Source organism: Elephantulus edwardii, unplaced genomic scaffold (assembly GCF_000299155.1).
Source record: "Elephantulus edwardii isolate Elephantulus edwardi_28Jun2011 unplaced genomic scaffold, EleEdw1.0 scaffold00091, whole genome shotgun sequence".
In the NCBI taxonomy this organism is placed as follows: Eukaryota; Metazoa; Chordata; class Mammalia; order Macroscelidea; family Macroscelididae; genus Elephantulus; species Elephantulus edwardii.
Genome location: NW_006399841.1, coordinates 5,289,838 through 5,309,732, shown reverse-complemented (window position 1 = coordinate 5,309,732; position 19,895 = coordinate 5,289,838). Strand labels below are relative to the sequence as shown.

The window sequence follows — 19,895 nt, the reverse complement described above, 5'->3', positions numbered from 1 at the left end:
TCTCTAACGACTTCCCAGTCCAAAAGCCAGCAAAAGGCTTTCGCTTAAGTTCTACACCTCTATACTCCAACTCTCTCCTGAATAGCCCAAGTTTGATGTCTCAGAATAATATAAAACTCAGAATACACAAAACTGACCCCACTCTGAGGTATGCGTCTCTTCACAGCAAACAACCAACTGAGAGTGTTAATACCAGTGGGTCTCCTGGCAGGGCACCAGGCAAAAACTACTCTCCTACAATGGTTTTATCTCACTGCTTCATGTTTTGTTCAACTTTTCAGTCATCTGAAATGTATTTTCATAGGCTTTCAAAGACTTGTTTAAACTCAGCTTTGTACCAAACAGTAAATAAACTCTATCAACACCATTACAGAATACGCTTTCATTTCCTCATGGGTCTGAATGCAGCTGTGCCAACTTTATCATGTATTTTTCATACCTACATTTCTGTACTGCTATTCTATTCTGATACCTAACGAGACCTGTACCAGTACTGTTGTTGCTGATTGCTGTCGAGTTGAGCATGACTCAGAGAGAGCCTATGAACAACAGACCTGAAGCCTTTCAAGAACACTGTTTCTTGAAGTTCATAGAGTTTCCAGAGGCGTACTGTTCAGGAACTGGGTGCCACTCCTGCTTCCAAGTACCAGTATTACCATGTTTTAATAATCACAGCCTTACAGTGCTGATCACTAACTAGCAGGAAAGTCGCTTACCCCGGTCATCACAGGTATTTCTGCATCATCGTCATTATTATTATTATTATTATTATTATTACCGTTGGTGCTGTCTAGAAGGAGCTACACTGCTAATCACAAAATTTAATTTTACTTAAATGAAATAAATTTTTAATCTAAATTCAATTTTATGTAATTTTTATATTACATAATTATTTTTAGAAAAAAATCAGCATGTTTTCTTTTTTTTAGTCCTAATAATTTCCTAGCTGATTTTGCTGTGGTTTCTAAAACATCAGTTCTGCAAATTATGTTAACATTTTCTACTTCTTTTTAATAACTTTTAGCCTGATTTTCATGTCATGTTTTTTTGGTTAAAGTGGCTTACGGCAGAATGCTAAAACAACTGTGGCACCCTGCTGTTAATGGACTACTGATATGATCAAGTGCAAGATACTGTCTAAGAAAGTAAAGGGGAAACAAGCAAGTGACTTAAAACGTAATAGATAATATCTATAAGCTGCTGTATCAGGAACAAATGTTAATCTTCAATCGGAGAGTTTTAGACATTTATTACGATGAGTGTGTAATTTTCCTTAACTGCCCTGCGACATCCCTTCCTGATGGGATACCATAATAGCAGACTGCAACGCTGGAAGAATAGCCAGACTGACTATTCTTATTTCTGAGACTGTACTCAATCACGTCTGCTATCATTTTCTTCTCTAGGATGTTGGCATCTACATGCATCAATGACAGGATTTCTTTGAGTTGGCTTTTAGGTTCTGAAATGTCAGTATTAAATATTATACAGTAGGGCTTCTTTTTCACTATCTTCAAAGTTAAGAATAGTTCTTATCTAAAGGGGACTTACTATCAAAATGTTATTCCAATGATCTTTTTTTTTAAATTTTTTTAAAATTATTTTATTATTTGTGTGTGTGTGTGTGTACCGTCAAATCACATCTGACTGGTACAGGAGGAGATTGTCCCTCCTTCCTCGGCAGAGCATCTGGTGGATTCGAACTGTGCACCTCTGGGATTGCAGTGCAGCTTCTTGCCACTACGCCACCAGAGCTCCCCAATTCCAATGATCTTTTAAGGGCTCTGATTTGCTGCTGCACTTTCCAGAAACAGACAACAAAGCAGAAGAGACAGGTGGCTCTCGACCAAGTGCACACATAGGAATTACTTCGGAAACACAGACACGTCTCAAAGCAGTTCAGCCTGTGCTCATTTCACTTGCCTAGTTATCTGGGCCAGAAGGAAACATCCTTTCATTTTCAAATCAAATACATAAAAATCTTAAAGGCATCAACAGAAGGAAAAGGATGCAATGGTGTAGATAAGAAAATCAGGGTGCCAGATAAAATCTTAATAGTAATGGTAATGCAATAGAAGGAGGTGTTCCAAACTGTTTCCTGTCCACACATTAAATATTGACTCACACAGGTTTCCTCAATTAAAAATGTCAACCACACAAATATGAAAATTGTGTTAACCATTTTAAGTACACATTAACATGGAAATATGTACCTCCGCATTTTATACTACAAAAATTTCACAATAAATTATTACACCCTTAAGACACATTTCTAGTGTTTACATTGCATTTAATGACAAAGTCAAAAGAAGAGTTTGAAGAGAAAGTTTTAGGAATATACGACTGAGCTGTGATTGGATACACTCTTAGGTATCTAAAATACTTTGAATTTTTTAGTCAAGAAAAAGAGAAGAAAGCAGTGGGATACAAGGCCACTGTCTCTCCCAAAATCCTTTAGGACCAAAGGCTTGATGTAGCAGAATTACAGAGCGAGGTGACAATGTGACAGGCAAACCATGGTATCAGCAATGAGTCCTCTCATCAGCCTGACGATGCGGAAGACAAGGCAGTTTAGACACTATTGTGCTCCAGTTTAGATCTGAATTAAGATACGTCAACTAACTTTACTAACAACAAAGAAATCATCCTGTGTTCACAAGGCCAGGAGGAACACTGGCCAGCTTCCTGTCCTTGCTGTCTTACCGAGAGATGCATAGGAACCTGCATTCAGGGCACCCGCCCCCAGGCGTCCACTCCGCACGGACTGCCCGGCAGCATGATGGGCCTTGGCACCGGCCGCAGCATTCACGTCAATGTCGCTCCGCGAACGCTGCAGGCTTCCTGGGAGGGAGCTGGCTTTGCTGCTGCTGGCCGACACTATGAGAGACAAAGCAGAGGTAACCCACGGTGTCGAAATCACTGTCGAAACCAAAGTAAACCCCACACACCCCGCAAATCAATCCCAACTCATAGCGATCCTACAGGTCGGAGCAGAAAGGCCTCAGAGGGCTTCCAACGTGGTAAAGCGTTAACCAAAACACTGCCACAGGTCCTGGGGAGCAGCGCGGACGTTCAGACAACTGACAAACAGCTGCACAGTGCTTACTCACTGTACCACCAGGGCTCTTTAAACCTCCGCAAACAGCATAAAATTTAAATAAACATCGTCAGCTAATCCATGGAACAAAGGGTCAATAAAACCGCATTGGTCCAATGGCGAACACAATACAGAGTATTTAGAAGTCAGAAGGTCTCCACCTGTATCCTTACCAACTATAGTTTCTAAGGGCAATGAGATCATGCTGGGGCGGAAGTAGTTTTATTTCTTTATTAAAATACTTCTAGTTTTCTTTTTTAAAAACTTATTTTTATTTGAGTTTACATATCATATTGCTATTTCACGCAATTACTCAAATAATTTGTTTTATAACATTAATTGGCACCAATTCACATCCCCACTCGTGTAATCTATCGGGGTTTTTATTTACTGGGTTGTTTGGAAAATGGTCTTCCCCCACTGTGAATCACATGAAAGCAGATTAAGTATTACTGACTTAGAGATAAAATGTTATCATTTTTAGAAAGGTAATTTACCTCTTCCAGCCACAGCTGAGGGATTTGCCGTAGACCATTTAGATGAAAAAGGACGACTGCAAAATAAATTTAAAAATGCCTTTAGTAAGTTAGAGGGTACAATCTTGAAACTTGAAGAAAATGAATGTTAAAATAAAAAGTTCCCAAAGTACTTCTAGTTGAAACTTTCATTTTACAAACCACTTCAAAACAGTTGTCCTTAAACATATGTTATCATAGTTCAATGGCGTTTCAACAGGTTGTGAGAGGGGGACAAGATAAAATAACTAGCAGTGGAAAAAAAGCCTGGAAGTAAAAAAACCCTGTACTTTGCTCATTCTGGTCCTCATCACGCGGAACTCAACAGTGGCTCTCAACCACCTGCGGCCCGCTAGTCCTCAAGAGAGAGTCAGGGTTATCACTGCCGTGTGCTGACAAGTTGGAAGTGACTCATCTGACCTTCCAGAGGTTTCCAGAGGCTATAAATCACATGAGAGGAGACGGCCCATCTTTCTCCTGCAGAGCTGGTGGACTGGAACCGCATACTTTTGAAGTGGAAATGCAACTCCTTATAGCACGAGGCCAGCAGAGCTCCCTCGGGTCATTATTACCAGTTTACAGGAAACTTGGCATAGCCACAACCTCTTCTACCTAAACCTGGAGGTGGTGGCCACTGGGAGTTTATGCAGTTATCAAGCATATACATACATACATACAGCATATACAGCACAGCAGGCGGCATGGATTCGTGCTAACCCTAATGGGGAACCTTTCTGCAGGTTTGAAGTCGTCTGTCAATCTCCTCCCACGGGATTTACACATTCAGAAAACCTGCTGGAGGGTCAGCTGGGGTTCAGTTCACATCAACAGTAAAGAGAGGAGTCCTGCTGAGAGCCACTGCCTGTGACAAGAGGAGAAAAGCCACAAGACTTTGTCGAGGACACACTGACATTTTTGAGAAGATGCTAACAAATTATCACCTTTAAGAACCTGTCAAGGGAGCTCTGGTGGCCTACTGGCAAGAAGCTGCACTGCAATCCCAGAGGCGCACGGTTCGAATCCACCAGATGCTCAGCAGGAGAAGGAGGGACAATCCCCTCCTGTACCGGTCAGATCCGATTTGACAGTACACATACACAAAAGAAATTAATATAATTTTTTTTAAAAGTTAAAAGAAAAGAACCTCTCACCTCTCCATTGTTTGCTTATCTTCAATTATAATGAGATCATGCAGTCCACACACAAACAATACATTTAAACAATTATGCAAAGGAGACCTGGAGAGAAACTAAAATCCCAAGCCAGTATGTGTGACAGAAAAATATTATTTAGTTATGTTATCAAATACTAAATTTCTTTATTGGTCCTTAAACTCAATGTTATATTATTTTTTATAACCATCCTTAAAAATCTACAGTAACAGTCTAATATAGTATTTGTTCTTTTGTGACTGAGTTCTTTTATTCAGCACAATGGTATGCAGTATCTTAGACTATTGAGTTTTTGTGTGCCTCTTTCGTTTCAACCTCATCCAAGCTCCAATTTCGAGGATTTGCCTTGATAATCAGCGGTCTCTCCCAAGGAGAAGAAACGCGGAGCAAAGTAAACTGATGTTCTGTGAGTCACTCTTCTCAGGGAAATGTACAAATACTTGGCACTTGTCAAGAAACCATTAAGATGGACAGAGGGCAACTGCTTAGAAGGAGAGAAGCCATGAGAGCTTTTGATAATCTCACTGGCTTAGAGAGACAGGGCTGCCAAACAGCGAAGACTGCAGGACGACTCCGCGTCAGCTCTGAGTCGTTTCTGACTTGATGGCACATGACCACCAACGCCATGAGAAGGAAGCAAGCTACATACCAGATTAATTCTGCTCCCTTTAAGGATGTGCTGAATTAAGCTGTCCAAGGGATTGAGAAAACAAAGTTGTGGGAATTTTACAAGGCTATCAAAGAACGGTGACAATATCTGAACCTTCATTACAATGCTGTAGAAGTGGGTTAGTTACTATAAGCATTCTTTCTAGCACACATTCAATTAAAAAGTATACAAATCAGTGATTTTCAATCACAACCATCAACTTACAGAGAAAAGGTGCTCTACTATAAGAGATGAACAAAGTTTGGGCTTGAGATGAAAGCAAGCAATGTTCAACCCTCCATCTTCAGTAATCACAGCCACCCCATCTGCGTGGAGCAGACTGCCACCCAGGGCTTCCAAGGCTGTGACCTTTCAGCAACTTGTGTTCTGAAGCAGCTCTACGTGGGTCTGAACTACCAACCTTTTGGTTACAGCAGAGTGTGTGGTAACCTTCAGCTTGGCCTAACAATCACCCAGGAAACTCTTGAGTGTGAGCAAGAGGAAGAAACGAGAAACGATGACATGTGTGAACTTACTTGAGACTCTCTTGTGAGCTGGATGAGGACCTGTCTGACTGAGGAAGAGACGCCACACTCCCAGAGCTCTTTAAGTAAGTCTGCAGGCTCTTCTGGTAAGACGGCTCCAGGGAGTTGTACAACGTCTCAGCTTCACCAGGGAAGTGGTTTCTGAGACCCATATACGTCCTGGAAAGGAAACAAAGCCGAAGGTATTATTAGATATTAAGAAATATGTACAATCAAGAATAAAGATGACCCCATAGGTCTTGAATGCATCTACTATTAGGGATGATAGAAAGAGAAGTGATGTCTTTGAGCTGTGATGCTGGAGAAGAGTGCTGATTGGACTGGTAAGAAAACAAACAGGTTTGTCCTAGAGAGGGTGAAGCCAGGCTGCTCCTTGGAGGCAAGATTCTGAAGCTTCATCTGACATACTTTGGACATGTTGCAAGGAAGGACTGGTCGGACATCATGTTTGGGAGGGTGGAGAGACAGCGCAGGAAAGGAAGACCCTCAATGAGACTGATCGATTCTCTGATTGGGGTGGTGGGAATGAGTGTGTTGGAGACGGTGAGGTTGGCAAAGGATAGAGCAGGGTTTAGGGATCTTGTACACAGGGTCGTTATGAGTCGCAAGCGACTCTACAGAACATAACAATGACAACAATGTGTGTCAGTAGCCCTGTCACGTACAGTTTCCGTGCCCTTCCGAGTAAACCACAAAATCTCCAAACCTCAACTGCCATCTACAGCAGTAACACCAACTTTACATAATTATCACAAACATACCCTGTCTCTCATGAATGTGAGGTAGAATGAGTGACAGTTACTTTTCTTTTTAACTCATAATGAAAAGATATAGTTTATAGTGAAATAGGAAAACTGATGGTTATCCAAATGAAAAATTCAGAAAGCACTGCAGATTTAATGGAGAAAAACCCAATTGCTATTTTTTCCACAAGCCAGGGAAACAGAGTATTTCAGATATTTTTAGTCTTCCAGCAAAATTCATTTCCGAGAAAAGATCAAAGTGTTGAGAATGTCGTAAGAATGCCCCGTGAACTCACTTCCTCGCCTCCACTCTGGCCTCAGCATCTGCGTCATGAATGCCCTTCTTAATTGTTTCAACCAAGACAGCTGCATGTCTGTAAAAAATACATCGTTATCGTCAAGTATAAAGGTGTTCATTTCACCACAAAATAACACCGCCTATATGCCAATGTCAATCACAAAGGGGCAAAGGAAGTAAAAGACTAGTCAGCTCAGCATAATAAATCCCACACAGCAGAACTGGTCAAAGAATCGACCTGAAACCTTCCATTCATGGATGGGTTCCCCCTTGTGACTGACTCACTAAAACATAAAAACAAGCGTTTCTATAATAAATCTAGATAATAAAAATACTGCATATGAACTTTTTTTCATTAAAAACAAAACCAAAAAACCCCTTCTATGTAGTCCCTCACTAACTTACCCACTTAAAAAAGTTATGAGAGTATAATCCATTATGATCAGACCAATCTGAAACGGGACATTATATTTTCCTTGTATTAAACAGTTCTTTACTTAAAAAAATGCAACAAAATAATTAATGATTTCCATGAAAATGAAAAATGAGCCATAGCTTCACTAATGAGAAATACAGCTTTCCAGCGCTGCCCAATTTTTTTCTTTCATCTTAGAGCTACTTATTTCTCAGAATAAAATTTATCAATGAAATCTGATGGCTGATGAGGAAAAACTTTCCAAAAAAAGGGTCTTAAGCTTTTTCCTCGGAAAAGGTGTCTCTGCCTTCCCTATTTTCTTTTCTGCTTTCAGTATTACATTATTCATCAGCTGATTAATTGTACCTCAAGAAGCCTATTTCAGATGACTAGAAATGCATGTTGAAAATCTTTGCCCAACTCAATATGCAGTGTCTAATAGAGGTTCTATCTTATTCTACTTGAGAGCCTTGTCCACCCCACAAAGAAGAAACATTCACTCCTCAGAGCTGCAATGATTGACTATAATGCTACAGCTCTGACAGAAGATCAATACAAATGATCTTTTTAAAAATGAGCAATATTGCAATACTAACACTATCAATTTCTAAACAACTAGGAAGAATGTAGAAGGACGTGGGAGGAGGAGGGAAGGGCAGTCCATGTGTACCTTTCCAGCGAGTGAGTCTGCCACTCTTGTAACAGCAAATCTAAAAATTCAAATGAGCGTCTGAAAAACAGAAAGTTAGTTCCAGTTAAATGTTGTAGTAAGAACTGCATTAAGGATTCCTTCTATACTGTATTTTATCTCCGAAGTAAAGGGTAAGTTTATTTACAATTTCAGTATTTTAGCCCTTGAACAATTCTTGATTTGTTTACTCCAAATAGTCTGATGTTAAATGACTTTAAAAAAAAAGACCCTGAGTTCACCAACTATAAAATAGACCAATTTCATGGGTTAATTTAAAATATTTGTGATGCAGTTATGACGCTCTCTACATTGAACTTGTACAAGGTGTCCTGAGGGATGCCAAGCAGATGTTGCATTCCACATTACTGTATTTCCTCATATACGTGTGCATATGTACACATGTGTACATGATTTTCAAATAAAAGTTTGTACATTTTCTCCTACGTCCTTCTCAAATATTTCAACTGTCTCATTTTTGAGCTCCTCTTCTTCCCTTGTATCTGATGACACAACTTTGCTCAGGTTCTGTAATATTTTTCTGTACCCCTGACAGTACTGGATATCGAGTGTTTTGCTGCTACTCAACACTGCACTTCTCCGGTGGTTCAAATCCACCAGCAGCTCTTAGGGAGAAAGATGGACAGTCTATTCCTGTATGATTTACAGCCCCAGAAACCTAAGAGACGATGAGTGATGAGTAAAAAATGATGGCAATGAGCAAGAGAGGCCCTTAAATACACATGCTCAATGCCGTGGAGCCAATTCAAACTCCTAGAGACTCTTGACCAGATTTCTGAGGCTGTTATCTCAACAGGAACCTTTCTACCTCACAGCTGCACATGTAAGAACATCGCAGGAGAAGCGCAGCCCTAGGCTTAGCAGCGCTCCCGCTAGCTCTATTACTTATGTTTTTGTTTCTTTTTAAAGAACACTTTATTGTGGTTTGAGTGAAAGCTTAATAGCAAACTAATTTCCCATTCAAATATGTATACATATTTAGGCTCATAACACTGTTTTAAATCCCTTTAATGGGCACGTACTCTTCCCACGTCCTCCCCAGGTTTGGTAACACTCATCTTTCATACCTCTTCCTGCTTTTTTAACAGTGTGGGGTCTTTTTTCAAACATGACCCTCTGGGTCTTATATAGAGGACTGTTCTCTTTCCCCGCAGGTGTTACTTTACGGCCTGCTGGTGTTTGAATGAGAAGTGATCTGTAGAAGTAGCTTCAGGTCCAGTCTAGAAGGTGCTGAAGGACCACAGCTTTGACTGTTTCGTCCACAGGCTTTTCTAAGTCCAATAACTGGGGATTCACGTCAATCCAGTAAGTCTGATCTTTTTTATGATTTTTAAATTTCATTCTACATTTTTCTCTCATGCTGTCCGGAACTTCTATGAGTTATGCTTTTCATATCTAATCTTTCAACCCCAAGACTGATTTGTCCCCTCACCTGGTAAGGTGAAGCGCCTATTGGCTCACGGACATGTCTATGCAGGTTCAGACTATCAACCTAAACACCACACAGAAGAACTGGGTATAATCAAGTCTCTGAATCCATACTGGTTATGTTATATAAAGTTATCATGACACTAAATTAGTAAACACCGTATTAGCTCCTAAGAGAAATACTGAGTTTGCTTCCTGAGACTCTAGCTAAAATACTCTCATCGACCAATCGACAGAAAGGCTTGTTTTATGTGTTTCTGTTTCATGTCTCTGCAGCACCTACACAGAGGTTACACCTCAAACACCTGCCCCTGCAGTTACTGAACTTCGTGTTCCTCATTTTCAAAGCAACTATGAGAACCTCACTTCTCTAGCAAAATCACTATTTTTCTTGATATAAGCCCACCCACTGCCATGGAATCAATTCCAACTCTACGGGATAGAACTGAACCAGTCTACTGAGGTCCGACGGGAGCGCTGGTGGCCTAGCGGTAAGAAGCTGTGCTGCAACCCCAAACGTACATGGTTTGAGTCCACCAGCTGTTCCATGGGAGAAAGATGAGCAATCTCCTCTCGCCTGATTGATGGCCTCTGAAAACCCCCTGGAGGGTCAGCCATGAGTCAGTCCTGACTGCACGGCACACAATAACAATAACAACGGCTTTCCAAGGCAGACGTTATACAGATACAGACCGTCACATCGTTCTCCCTCAGAGCAGCTGTGGGTTCCGATCATGAGCCTTTAAGGCAACCACCCAATGCTTCATTTACAATGCTGCCAGGACTCTTTTCTTGGATGTAAAAGGACCCAATAAATATTTTAGATTTTGCAGACCACAGATAGCTTCTGTTTCACAATCTCCTTCTTCCTCTCTTAAAAAAAATAAGCACCATTCTTTTTTTCTAAATTTTATTTTATTCATTTTAATGAACATTTACAGAGATTCTGGATTTTCATTCATTCATTGTTGCACTTTATTTAATAAGCAACACTCTTAACATGAAGACTGGACAAAAGTGGACTGCTTAACAGAGTCAGACAGCTGAACTGCTCTCAAAGATTCTGAAACACTCAGATGGCAATAATGTTGTCTAGTTCAATTTCTCCCTGGCACAGAAAATTCTTCAACAGATATATTTATCAAATTGTTTAAAAACTTTTAATATTCCTAGGAAGTTGATGGACTAGTGGTAAGGAGTGGCGCTGTCCACCCAAAAGCAGGCAGTTCAAATCCACAAACTGCTTAACAGTAGAAAGCTGGGTAATCTCCTGCCGTGCACATCATAGCTTCTGAAAACCTCCTGGAGGCTCGGCTATGAGTCGGTTCCAACTAAGTGACATATAACACAACAACATGATGTCTTCAACAGCAAACAGCTCAATCTTATTTTAGCTATCTCTGCTACTAAATGACAAAGCCCTGGAGGCAGAATCTTTTATATCTTGTGCTGATAATGGAAAGGCTAGTGGTTCAAATCTACCAGCTACTCTGAGAGATAAGGTGGAGAGAAAGCCTCCTCTTATAAAGACTTACAGCCTTGGAAACCTGATGGAGGTTTGTCCTGAGTAGGGCCTGACTTGACAGCAGTGGGTAACTGATGGTGATGGTGTCGGTCCTAAAAAATGTGGTAAAAGTGGAGAGAAACCAGGTGCATTTGAAGGCAAGCATGCAAGCACAGGAATGGGAACGCTGACTTTGTTCCACATACCAGGCTAAATTTTAGTAACGTGTCCTTCAGTGTTTATTGTATAATCCCAACAATCCCATGGGATCATATCATTAGTGCTATTAACACACACAGACATTCAGGTTCAGAACAGCTAAGCAACTGCCAAGTCAGGCTGGCCGGTCAGCAGCAGCTGCAGGACTCAAGTCCAGACCCAACTCCAGACTTGCTGAAACCCAAAGCAATTCATTGTCCCAAAGAGACCAAAGTGTGTCTTGGGGATTTCACCATGCATTTTTGCTAACATGATGACGGTTACAGATTCTGGAAAGCAGGAAGTTAGTATCAAATAGTTTTTGCACCTGACTTAAGGACTAAAGAGAATGCAGTACTGAAAGTTGTAATTTTAAAACATTATTTTTCCCAAACTTACCTCCTCACTGGAACTGACTTTGACGTACAATTGCTTGTTATTAATGGTATGAGGCGGGGTACATGGGTATGCTGAAAAGACATATTAGGAAAGGTTGAAAAATATTCTCAACTTCACAAAGTCCCTTCTATTTGCTTCAAGTTTACATGTTCAAGACAGCAGAGGGTAATAAAAGTATAAAATTGGATTCTGAGAGAAAATAAGGGCAGTCTTCACTTTTCCTAAGTTAGAGTAATGAGAACCGTTTCAATCGGTCAGCAGTTGTTGTTCTTTTATACAACATACAACATATACAAGCCAATGACATAACTGGAAAGAACTATTAAGATAACCTTCTTTTTGGGGGGGAATCTATTAAGATCTAAAACACTGGAAATATTATCAGATTATTTCAAAGATCATTAAACTCTAATAATGATATACTAACAAAATGAGCAAATCACAGGATAAAATAGACAATCACGTAAGACTTAATCATTACAACAAATGCAAAATTCTAATTAAATTAGTGGGGCATGATTTTAGCATTATCATAATGTTCAACAGCCAAGAAGAATTTAGCTGTCAACCAGAAGATGGGCGTTTACAGACGTCCCAGGGCAGTAGTAGGATGTGGCGGTCAGCTCCAAAAATCACGGCACTGGAGGCCCCGTGGGATTCCACTCTGTCCTACAGAACCCCTGTGAGTCAGCACTCGGCATGTGTACGCACACACCCAGTGGGTACACCTACTCACTCAGGTGAGTGCATTTTGCTGAAGAAAGGAAGACCAGCAAGGAGAAAACCTACCCGAATGATGAATCTGATTGCAGCACATCCTGATGTTGCCATGACTTTTGCACTATTGGGGACGAGGTTAAAAAGTGTCGGTACAATGGCTTCAGCGCCATGATCGAACTTGTTTCCCAAAACGGTTGACAGATGACTACAAAGGAAGCAAAAGAAAACAATTTCTTTTTTAAAAAAGAAATAGGCTCAAAAGTAGTCTTTAAACAGGTTAACATTAAAGATACAGGTAGGCCCACAAAACTGAAAATACATAGAATTTTAAATCATTCTTTTCATTAGTTAGGAATTTAAATTAGTTCAAGTAACTGAAAACCAAAGAGAAATGTTGTTGTTAAGTGCCGCTGAATCATAGATAACTCATAGTGACCCTATGAACGAAGACCTGAACACCCGTATAACTTTCATCGTTTCTCCAGGTTCATAGGGCTTCCTTCCGGAGGCAAGCTATTTCAGAAGTGAGTGCCACTCATGCTTCAAAGCTTGTTTTAATTGGGGAGCTCCACCAAACACTGTCCACCACTGGTAACCATTATCGCATTTGACACATCAGTGTCACAGAGTTTAGGTAAAACAGAAATAGACAGTGCAAATATTAATAGAGTAATTTCTTTTCCCAAACTTTTAAACAGATACTCCAAAGTTAAAACTTGGCATTTTCCTCCCACTCCTTGCAATGGTACTTGGAAATCTAACAATTACAGTCACTCTCCACGTTACTAACAAGACCTGTTCCGATGTCTAGCCTCAGCCATCTGCTGGTCAGTGACCACAGGTGCACAGGGCTTGTTTCCGCAGGGAGGGAAAAGGCTCTGAGCCTTTTCAGTGATTTAAGAGTTGAATGTGCAACAAGCAAATTTACCGTAATGAACAATTTAGTATTTTTAAGTCTTCTTCTACTAAGTACATAGTTTTTGTTGTCTGTTTCTAGTTTTGTTTTTTCTTCTCCTCCTCATTATAGGTCCCACTTTCTAGTGTTCCCGTGCCTGGTGATCTTTCAGTAGATGCTGTCTGCTGTGGACTTGGGCTGCTGTGCGCCTCAGAAGCTGGTCCGAGCAGGAGAGTGAACAACCTTCAAAGTTGGTTTAGCACTGTTTCCAGGCTTAGCACTATTTCTAAACTGTGCCCATTTTGGTCAGACTGAACCGTTCCCAGCCGTACAGGAGCTCCAGGAACTGTCATTCATCAGACAGCTCCCGGGGCAGGATTTTGTCCCCAGCTCAGGCAGCTGCACCTTACACGTGTACATATCAGTATTCCGCTAATTTCACAGGCTGTCCTGTGCTGCTTCCTATTGCTAATTCTGTGTCTCTCTCTTCTCTCAGTTCTCTGCCCTGCAAACTGAGATTGCTCTGCTCGATTTCAGACCCACTTCCCTTCTCCAACCTCCAGAATCTGTGTGATGATGCTAATTTGTTTCTCTCAAGAGTCACAGTCCGGTGTTTTTCTACATATTTTGCTCAGTTTTCTAGTTGTTTTTGATGAGAGGGTTTGTCCATCCAACTACTGCATCATGGCCAAAACAAAAGTATCATCATGGATTATGTTTTAAGGCTGTATTTCTTTTTTTCCCCTTCATTGTTTTGGCTTTCTTTTTGCTAGTTCAAGATAATCATTCTGGTATATTATCTTGCATCTACTAGCTTTGCTAAAATCTCTCAATGATAATAATATTTGTCAATTATTTTTCAGATTTTCTTAGGGTTTTCCACATGGATAATTGGTTAATAATAGCAGTTTTTCCTCCCTTTCTCTCTTAGACCTTCTATTTTGTTGTCTGTCTGCTGTTTTGACAAATATAAATTTACTAAAAATATTGACAGTGAGCACTTTTGTCTTGCTCATTACCTAAAAAGGCTAGTTTATGCAACAACAGTACTTAGTTTGGGAAAGAGGAAAATGTTCAATGAGCTAGAATGACACAATCTGACTGGTAATGGGCTCAGGTATGTCAGAGATGGTGAGGAGGGCACAGCACAGGGCAGGACAGAGGTCTGTTGTTCACTGGGTCACGATGAATCGTACTAACTCGACGACACCTAACAAGAGCAACATTCTAGTACAGTGGAAGAGCACAAGGATGTAGAATAAGCTCAAATTCTCACAGGTTAATGATGCAAGATACAATTCCAGGGTAACTGCTAAAATATCAGAAACAAAGCGCTTAAATCCATGCTAAATATACCGAGCTTTCTTCTTTACTTTTAGAAAGCTAATGAGCAGAGACCCTGTGGACTTTAGAAAAAGAAACACATCCCTATCAATTTTTAAGCGGTTACCCAATACCCTACATTTTAAATAATTTTTTCATTTAAAAATGTTTCTGTATCACACACTTTTTTAGGTTGTCCTGCTTTGCTTTAGGACCACTGAATGAATACTAAATTCATTAAGAAAAAATAAATATCACAAAGAGAATACACTTACGCTACAGTAATGCAAGCTTCCCTAACCACTTGGGATCGAAGGTCCTTGGCGGAGAGTTTAAGTGCACCGTCCAACAGGCGCAGGTGCTGAAAGAAGCAATCATACTGCGCAGCGCCAGCTACGAGCAATGATCGAATTTTCTTAAGCTGAAACACAGAGCGTTTTCATGACTGACGTGAAAGGTGGTGTGAGGGGGGGAGGGAAGACAAGGAAAGAGGGGAACAGCATAAACCTACACAAAATATTAAAAAAGAAATCAAAGCAAGTATGTTTTAAATGCCATTGTAAGTGTTTATTCAGACATTTTAGTAGCATTAAATATATCTGATAAATACATAATACAAACAGAATAAAAAAGCCTTCTGGAAAAGGATATGGTAGATTTAAACAGACATGGGGAGTATTAAGTAGATATGCTCTTAGGGAACTTCACTTTTTACTGTGACAAAATATATGCAACAAATTTACCATTTTAAGATGTACAATTCAGGGGCATTACGTTTGTTCAGAATGTCATGTAACCATCTCTACCGAGTAATAAGAAAAACTATTTTTTTAAAGGGTCAAATTTGGTAACTATAATATTCATATGCAAAAATGCAAATCATAGCTGTCATCACATTTATATTTAAGTGTGTCCACATTTAGTTCATGGAGCAAATGACCCTTTCTCCCTCTAGTGGCAGAGTCCACAGTGATTCGTGCTAATCCATAAATCGTGCATCTCCCTAAGTTCAAATCCACGAGAGGCTCTGCAGGAGAAGGATGGGTACTCTCCTTCCATTAGGCTTTAAAACCTCAGACATTCAAAGGGGAGTACTTTCAAACGACACTGTTCTCGGCGTTCCTGAGGATGCTTGGCTCTGCAGTTAATAATGTAGATGTAAATTCATATACTTTAAAATAAAGAAAAAACCTGTTGTCAATTAAGTATTATTTTAAAACTTACCAAATGTTATCCTCGAAGAAATGCAGCTAAATATTTTTTTCTCTACTCATAGATAACAGACCTTATCTAGCTTTTTGGTAAGTGAGAAATATACATCACATTCAGAGATATAGAAGAAAAGGAAAAAAGGCTAGACATGCTGCTGTGAATTCATGTCAGTGCTGTGAAAATATTCAGTTCACACAGGCAAGGAGAACCATCCCACTGGTAAACCTCATTACTACATGAACAGGTGAGAGTACCGATGTGCACTCTTGCAGCTCTCCAGAGAAACCACGTCCTTCTTGGTCAGTAGCACTTGTGAAGACGTTAGGTTCCTGGGTGGCACCTGGCCTGTACTTGACTACTAATAAAAAGTTGTAGTTTAAGTCCATCCAGTGGTACCATGGAAGGCACTGGTGGTCTTTCTACATTACAATGACAGCTAAGAAAACCCAACGGGGTGGCTCCCCTCTACCACAGGGCGCCTCTTTTCTAACAGGGATGGCTCCCCTCTACCACAGGGTGGCTCCCCTCTACCACAGGGCAGCTTTCCTCTACCATGGGGTAGATGGTTCCCCTCTATGAAGGGGCAACTCCCCCCAACCACATGATACAGCTCTACTCGATCACGTCAGCACCAGTTGGAATCAACTTTGTGGTAATAGGTATGAATTTTTTATTTTGTTGGAAAGGCTAAAAAGTGGATGGGCTGGGTGTGATCAGTATAACTAGGATAACAACTGACTCAAACCAAATGACCCAAGAATTGAGAGATAAAATGGCACGTTAGGAGGCAGCAAGTGTATGTTACTGAGGAAGCAATGACTCAAAGATGGTGAGAATGGTTACAGAACGAAAAATCACAACCAGTGTCACTGCACTGGGCGCTGTACAGACAGAAACTGTCAACTGGCGTTGTTTTCTCCTGTGTCTTCTCAACAACAATAAAAACTTAAATTACCAAAACAAATAAATTACCATAAGACATAAAATGTCAGCCCATGTTATATCTAGTATAATCTCTGTTTTTCACAAAGCAAATCATACTTAGCAGACTCTACTATATGCTAGATATTACTACCCATAAATTTCCACATATTAAAAAAATGAACACTAAAAAAGAAAGAAGGGATAAAAAGATTTTTAAAAAAACAACTTACTGCATTGGCACGCTGATCCCAATCATGTTTGTCATCTGACAAAATTTCCCTGATTTTATTTAATGTTTCTTCAAGTTCTCGGCTAGAATAGATCTTAAAAGAAAAAAGATTCAGAATTGTAATAGTATTTCTTGAAATAACTAACATCAAAATTATGTTTTGACTTTTAAAATAAAAAGTTATAAGGTCATTTCTAGCATTATTATTATGGGTAGAGAAAGACTATAGACAATGTTTTAAAGTGTTTTATTTGTGTCTTATCTGTTACTCCTTTTGCTATTTTCTTCATAAGTAATTTTAAATATACTCTTAAATGTTTTTAAACTTAAAAACAAGATGTAAATGTCCAAATAACTAGTCAAGATGGGTCTAATTTCTTAAAATCAGATATTTAACACAGCTTATTGGACCCTACATTTATTACAAAATACTGCAAAAAGAATGTGCTTTTAGTATTTATTTTTTTCTTCCCTGCAATATTATGCTTTGTTTTTGCTAAATTCATGTGCCAAGCAGCTAAATGCAACTACTCCAGTCATTCAACAAATACCCATTTAATCAGAGTTCACTATGTTGGGCTAAAAGGAAACTAATGTGAAAAAAAATGCCCTCAGTAACCAATAATATTCTTAATTTAACAAGAAGAAACCCAGTGACGTGACCAAAGTTGCACAGCTGATACGGACTTAAGATAAAATCCAAGCAACAATGAAAACTTGCCCAGGTCACAACAATGACACATGTTGTCTCATGGCAAATATTAGGAGACTGCCCAAAAAGAATGGATCTCATTCATTTAGTGGTTATGGGAATAACATCCCCCAAGAAGCAACATGAAGTGTAAGGTCTACTAGTTACTGAAGGTATATGGGCCAAGTAATGGATGTCACTCCTTTTAAGAAGTCATCGTTGTCGCTGATTGCTTTCGAGTCGAGCACGACTCACTGCGACCTTATGAACAAAAGGCCTGAAGCCCCTCTACAACTATCGACATTTATCAACGTTCATAGTTTCTAAGAGGCATGTTGTTTTAGGAAGATGATGTCACTCCTGCTTCCAAATTTTAAGAAGTAACCATATTTAAATTAAGAAAAAGATATTGAGGAAACCTTCAAAAAATAATGTTAAGGATTTAGGGGGCTCTGAACTCATGAAGCAGGCATTTGGAAGGTGAAGGTGTGGGTAGGGTCATGGAAGGCAGCACTGGATAAAGGTGAAAGAGCATTTTATCTTCCACACAGTTGAACAGTCCTTGGCTTCAATGATGTCACGAGGCCATAAGACTCACAATTCATTCAACAATGAAAAATCCTCAAACGCAGTAAGTTTTACTAGTTGCTCCTCCAACACTAATCCATCTCTCATTTTAAAAAAAAAAAGTCCTGTAGAGTACAAACAGTGGGGGTGTGGTTTCTACTAAAAAAAAAAGAAGTTCAAATAAGAAGGATGGACCCAATAAAGGGACAACAGAACCAAAACAGAAACGTTTCTAAAGTTTTCTAGAAATGTTTAATATCTAATTAAGTAATTCCCAGGTCAATCATTCCTTTCAAAAAACTTTCAAAAACCCACAAAAGAAAACAGTTAAAGATAACACTTTTTAATAGTCTATAGGAATTTAAACTGTCAATCAACCTATAGAATAATGGCTGAGAAAGTTGAAAATGATAACTATGTAACTGAACCCTTACAGTTAAACTCTAAAGAAACTCTTCAAAAAATCAGGGTTACAAGTTTCACTGTAGCACAGTCTGGAAAACCAGTCAGTTAGAAACAACTTTAATGTCCATGAGAACTATGGTCTGTTAAGACAAGAACACTCTCAAAGTGAATTAATCAGAGTTGTACATTTTATGATGAGAAAAATAATACTGAAGGCAAAGTCAAGATGCAAAATGCTATTTATAATATACTATTTGCATTCATTTTTAAAACAGGGAAATGGTATTTGCACATCTTATTTATGCATGGATTAACTCTGTTTAGGTCAATTACTTCAACGCAAAAATGATGTCTATATTTCTATTGTCAACTTATCTCCAACATTTTTTGGGGCTCAAAATTCTTTCATTCAAGAACTTGAACTTTAAAACTACAATGATGGAAAAGTCTGTTGTTAGGAACCTCTCCAAAGTACTGAACAGCAATGGTGTCTCTCTGGAGACTAAGGTGCATCTGATACAGGCCATGGTCTTTGCAATCACTTGTTATGCATCAGAGAGCTGGGCAATGACTAGAGATGACAGAAGAATTGATGCATTTGAGCTGTGGTGCTGGAGAAGAGTATTGAGTATACCACAGAATGCTAAGAAAACAAACAGATTCATCTTGGAGAGGGTTAAACTGAGCTGCTCCTTGGAAACAAGGATTATGAGGCTTCGTCTGACATACTATGGACATGCTGTAAGGAAGGACCGGGTCTTTGGAGAGGGACATCATGCTTGGAAGGGTGGAGGGACTGCGCAGGAGGGGGAAGCCCTCTATGAGGTGGATTGATTCAGTGACTGGGGTAATCAGGATGGGTGTGTCAGAGGCAACGTGACAGGATAGAGCAGGGTTTAGGGCTGTTGCACATAGGGTCGCTATGAGTCGCAAACGACAAAAACAATGTGATTTTATTTCACCCATGCTGAAAATATCATTACAAAAATCTAAAAGCACCAACAAATTCTAACTTGGTAATAGTTCAAATAGTTGATTTGTATTTATTAAGAAGGGGAAAAGAAAAGGAAGGAGAGTGGTAAAAATGATGATCGAAACAGGCACATGAGTCATATTCATTAAGCCACAACACTGGGGGACCGACCTGAACAGAAGGGACATCTGTAAAAGCTTTTATAAAATCATCTTCATCAACTGCGCCAGCACCTCCTTCCTTAGAAGCACCTGCTAATTGAAAGAAAAGTTATCTTTAATTTC

General features: G+C 39.6%; 1 protein-coding gene across 1 annotated transcript in view; it reads right to left on the bottom strand.

Annotated features, from left to right (window-relative positions):
- The window catches only part of CLASP2 (cytoplasmic linker associated protein 2), a 153,788-nt gene that overhangs the window by 60,209 nt on the left and 73,684 nt on the right, over nt 1-19,895 (bottom strand). Inside the window, exons 8-17 of the mRNA XM_006890610.1 lie at nt 19,783-19,862; nt 16,977-17,069; nt 14,886-15,031; nt 12,462-12,597; nt 11,673-11,743; nt 8,105-8,164; nt 7,018-7,095; nt 5,970-6,137; nt 3,595-3,650; nt 2,704-2,877 (exon numbers count right to left, since the gene is read on the bottom strand). Coding sequence (XP_006890672.1) covers nt 2,704-2,877; nt 3,595-3,650; nt 5,970-6,137; nt 7,018-7,095; nt 8,105-8,164; nt 11,673-11,743; nt 12,462-12,597; nt 14,886-15,031; nt 16,977-17,069; nt 19,783-19,862 — 1,062 coding nt within the window. The remainder of the gene's footprint in view (nt 1-2,703; nt 2,878-3,594; nt 3,651-5,969; nt 6,138-7,017; nt 7,096-8,104; nt 8,165-11,672; nt 11,744-12,461; nt 12,598-14,885; nt 15,032-16,976; nt 17,070-19,782; nt 19,863-19,895) is intronic.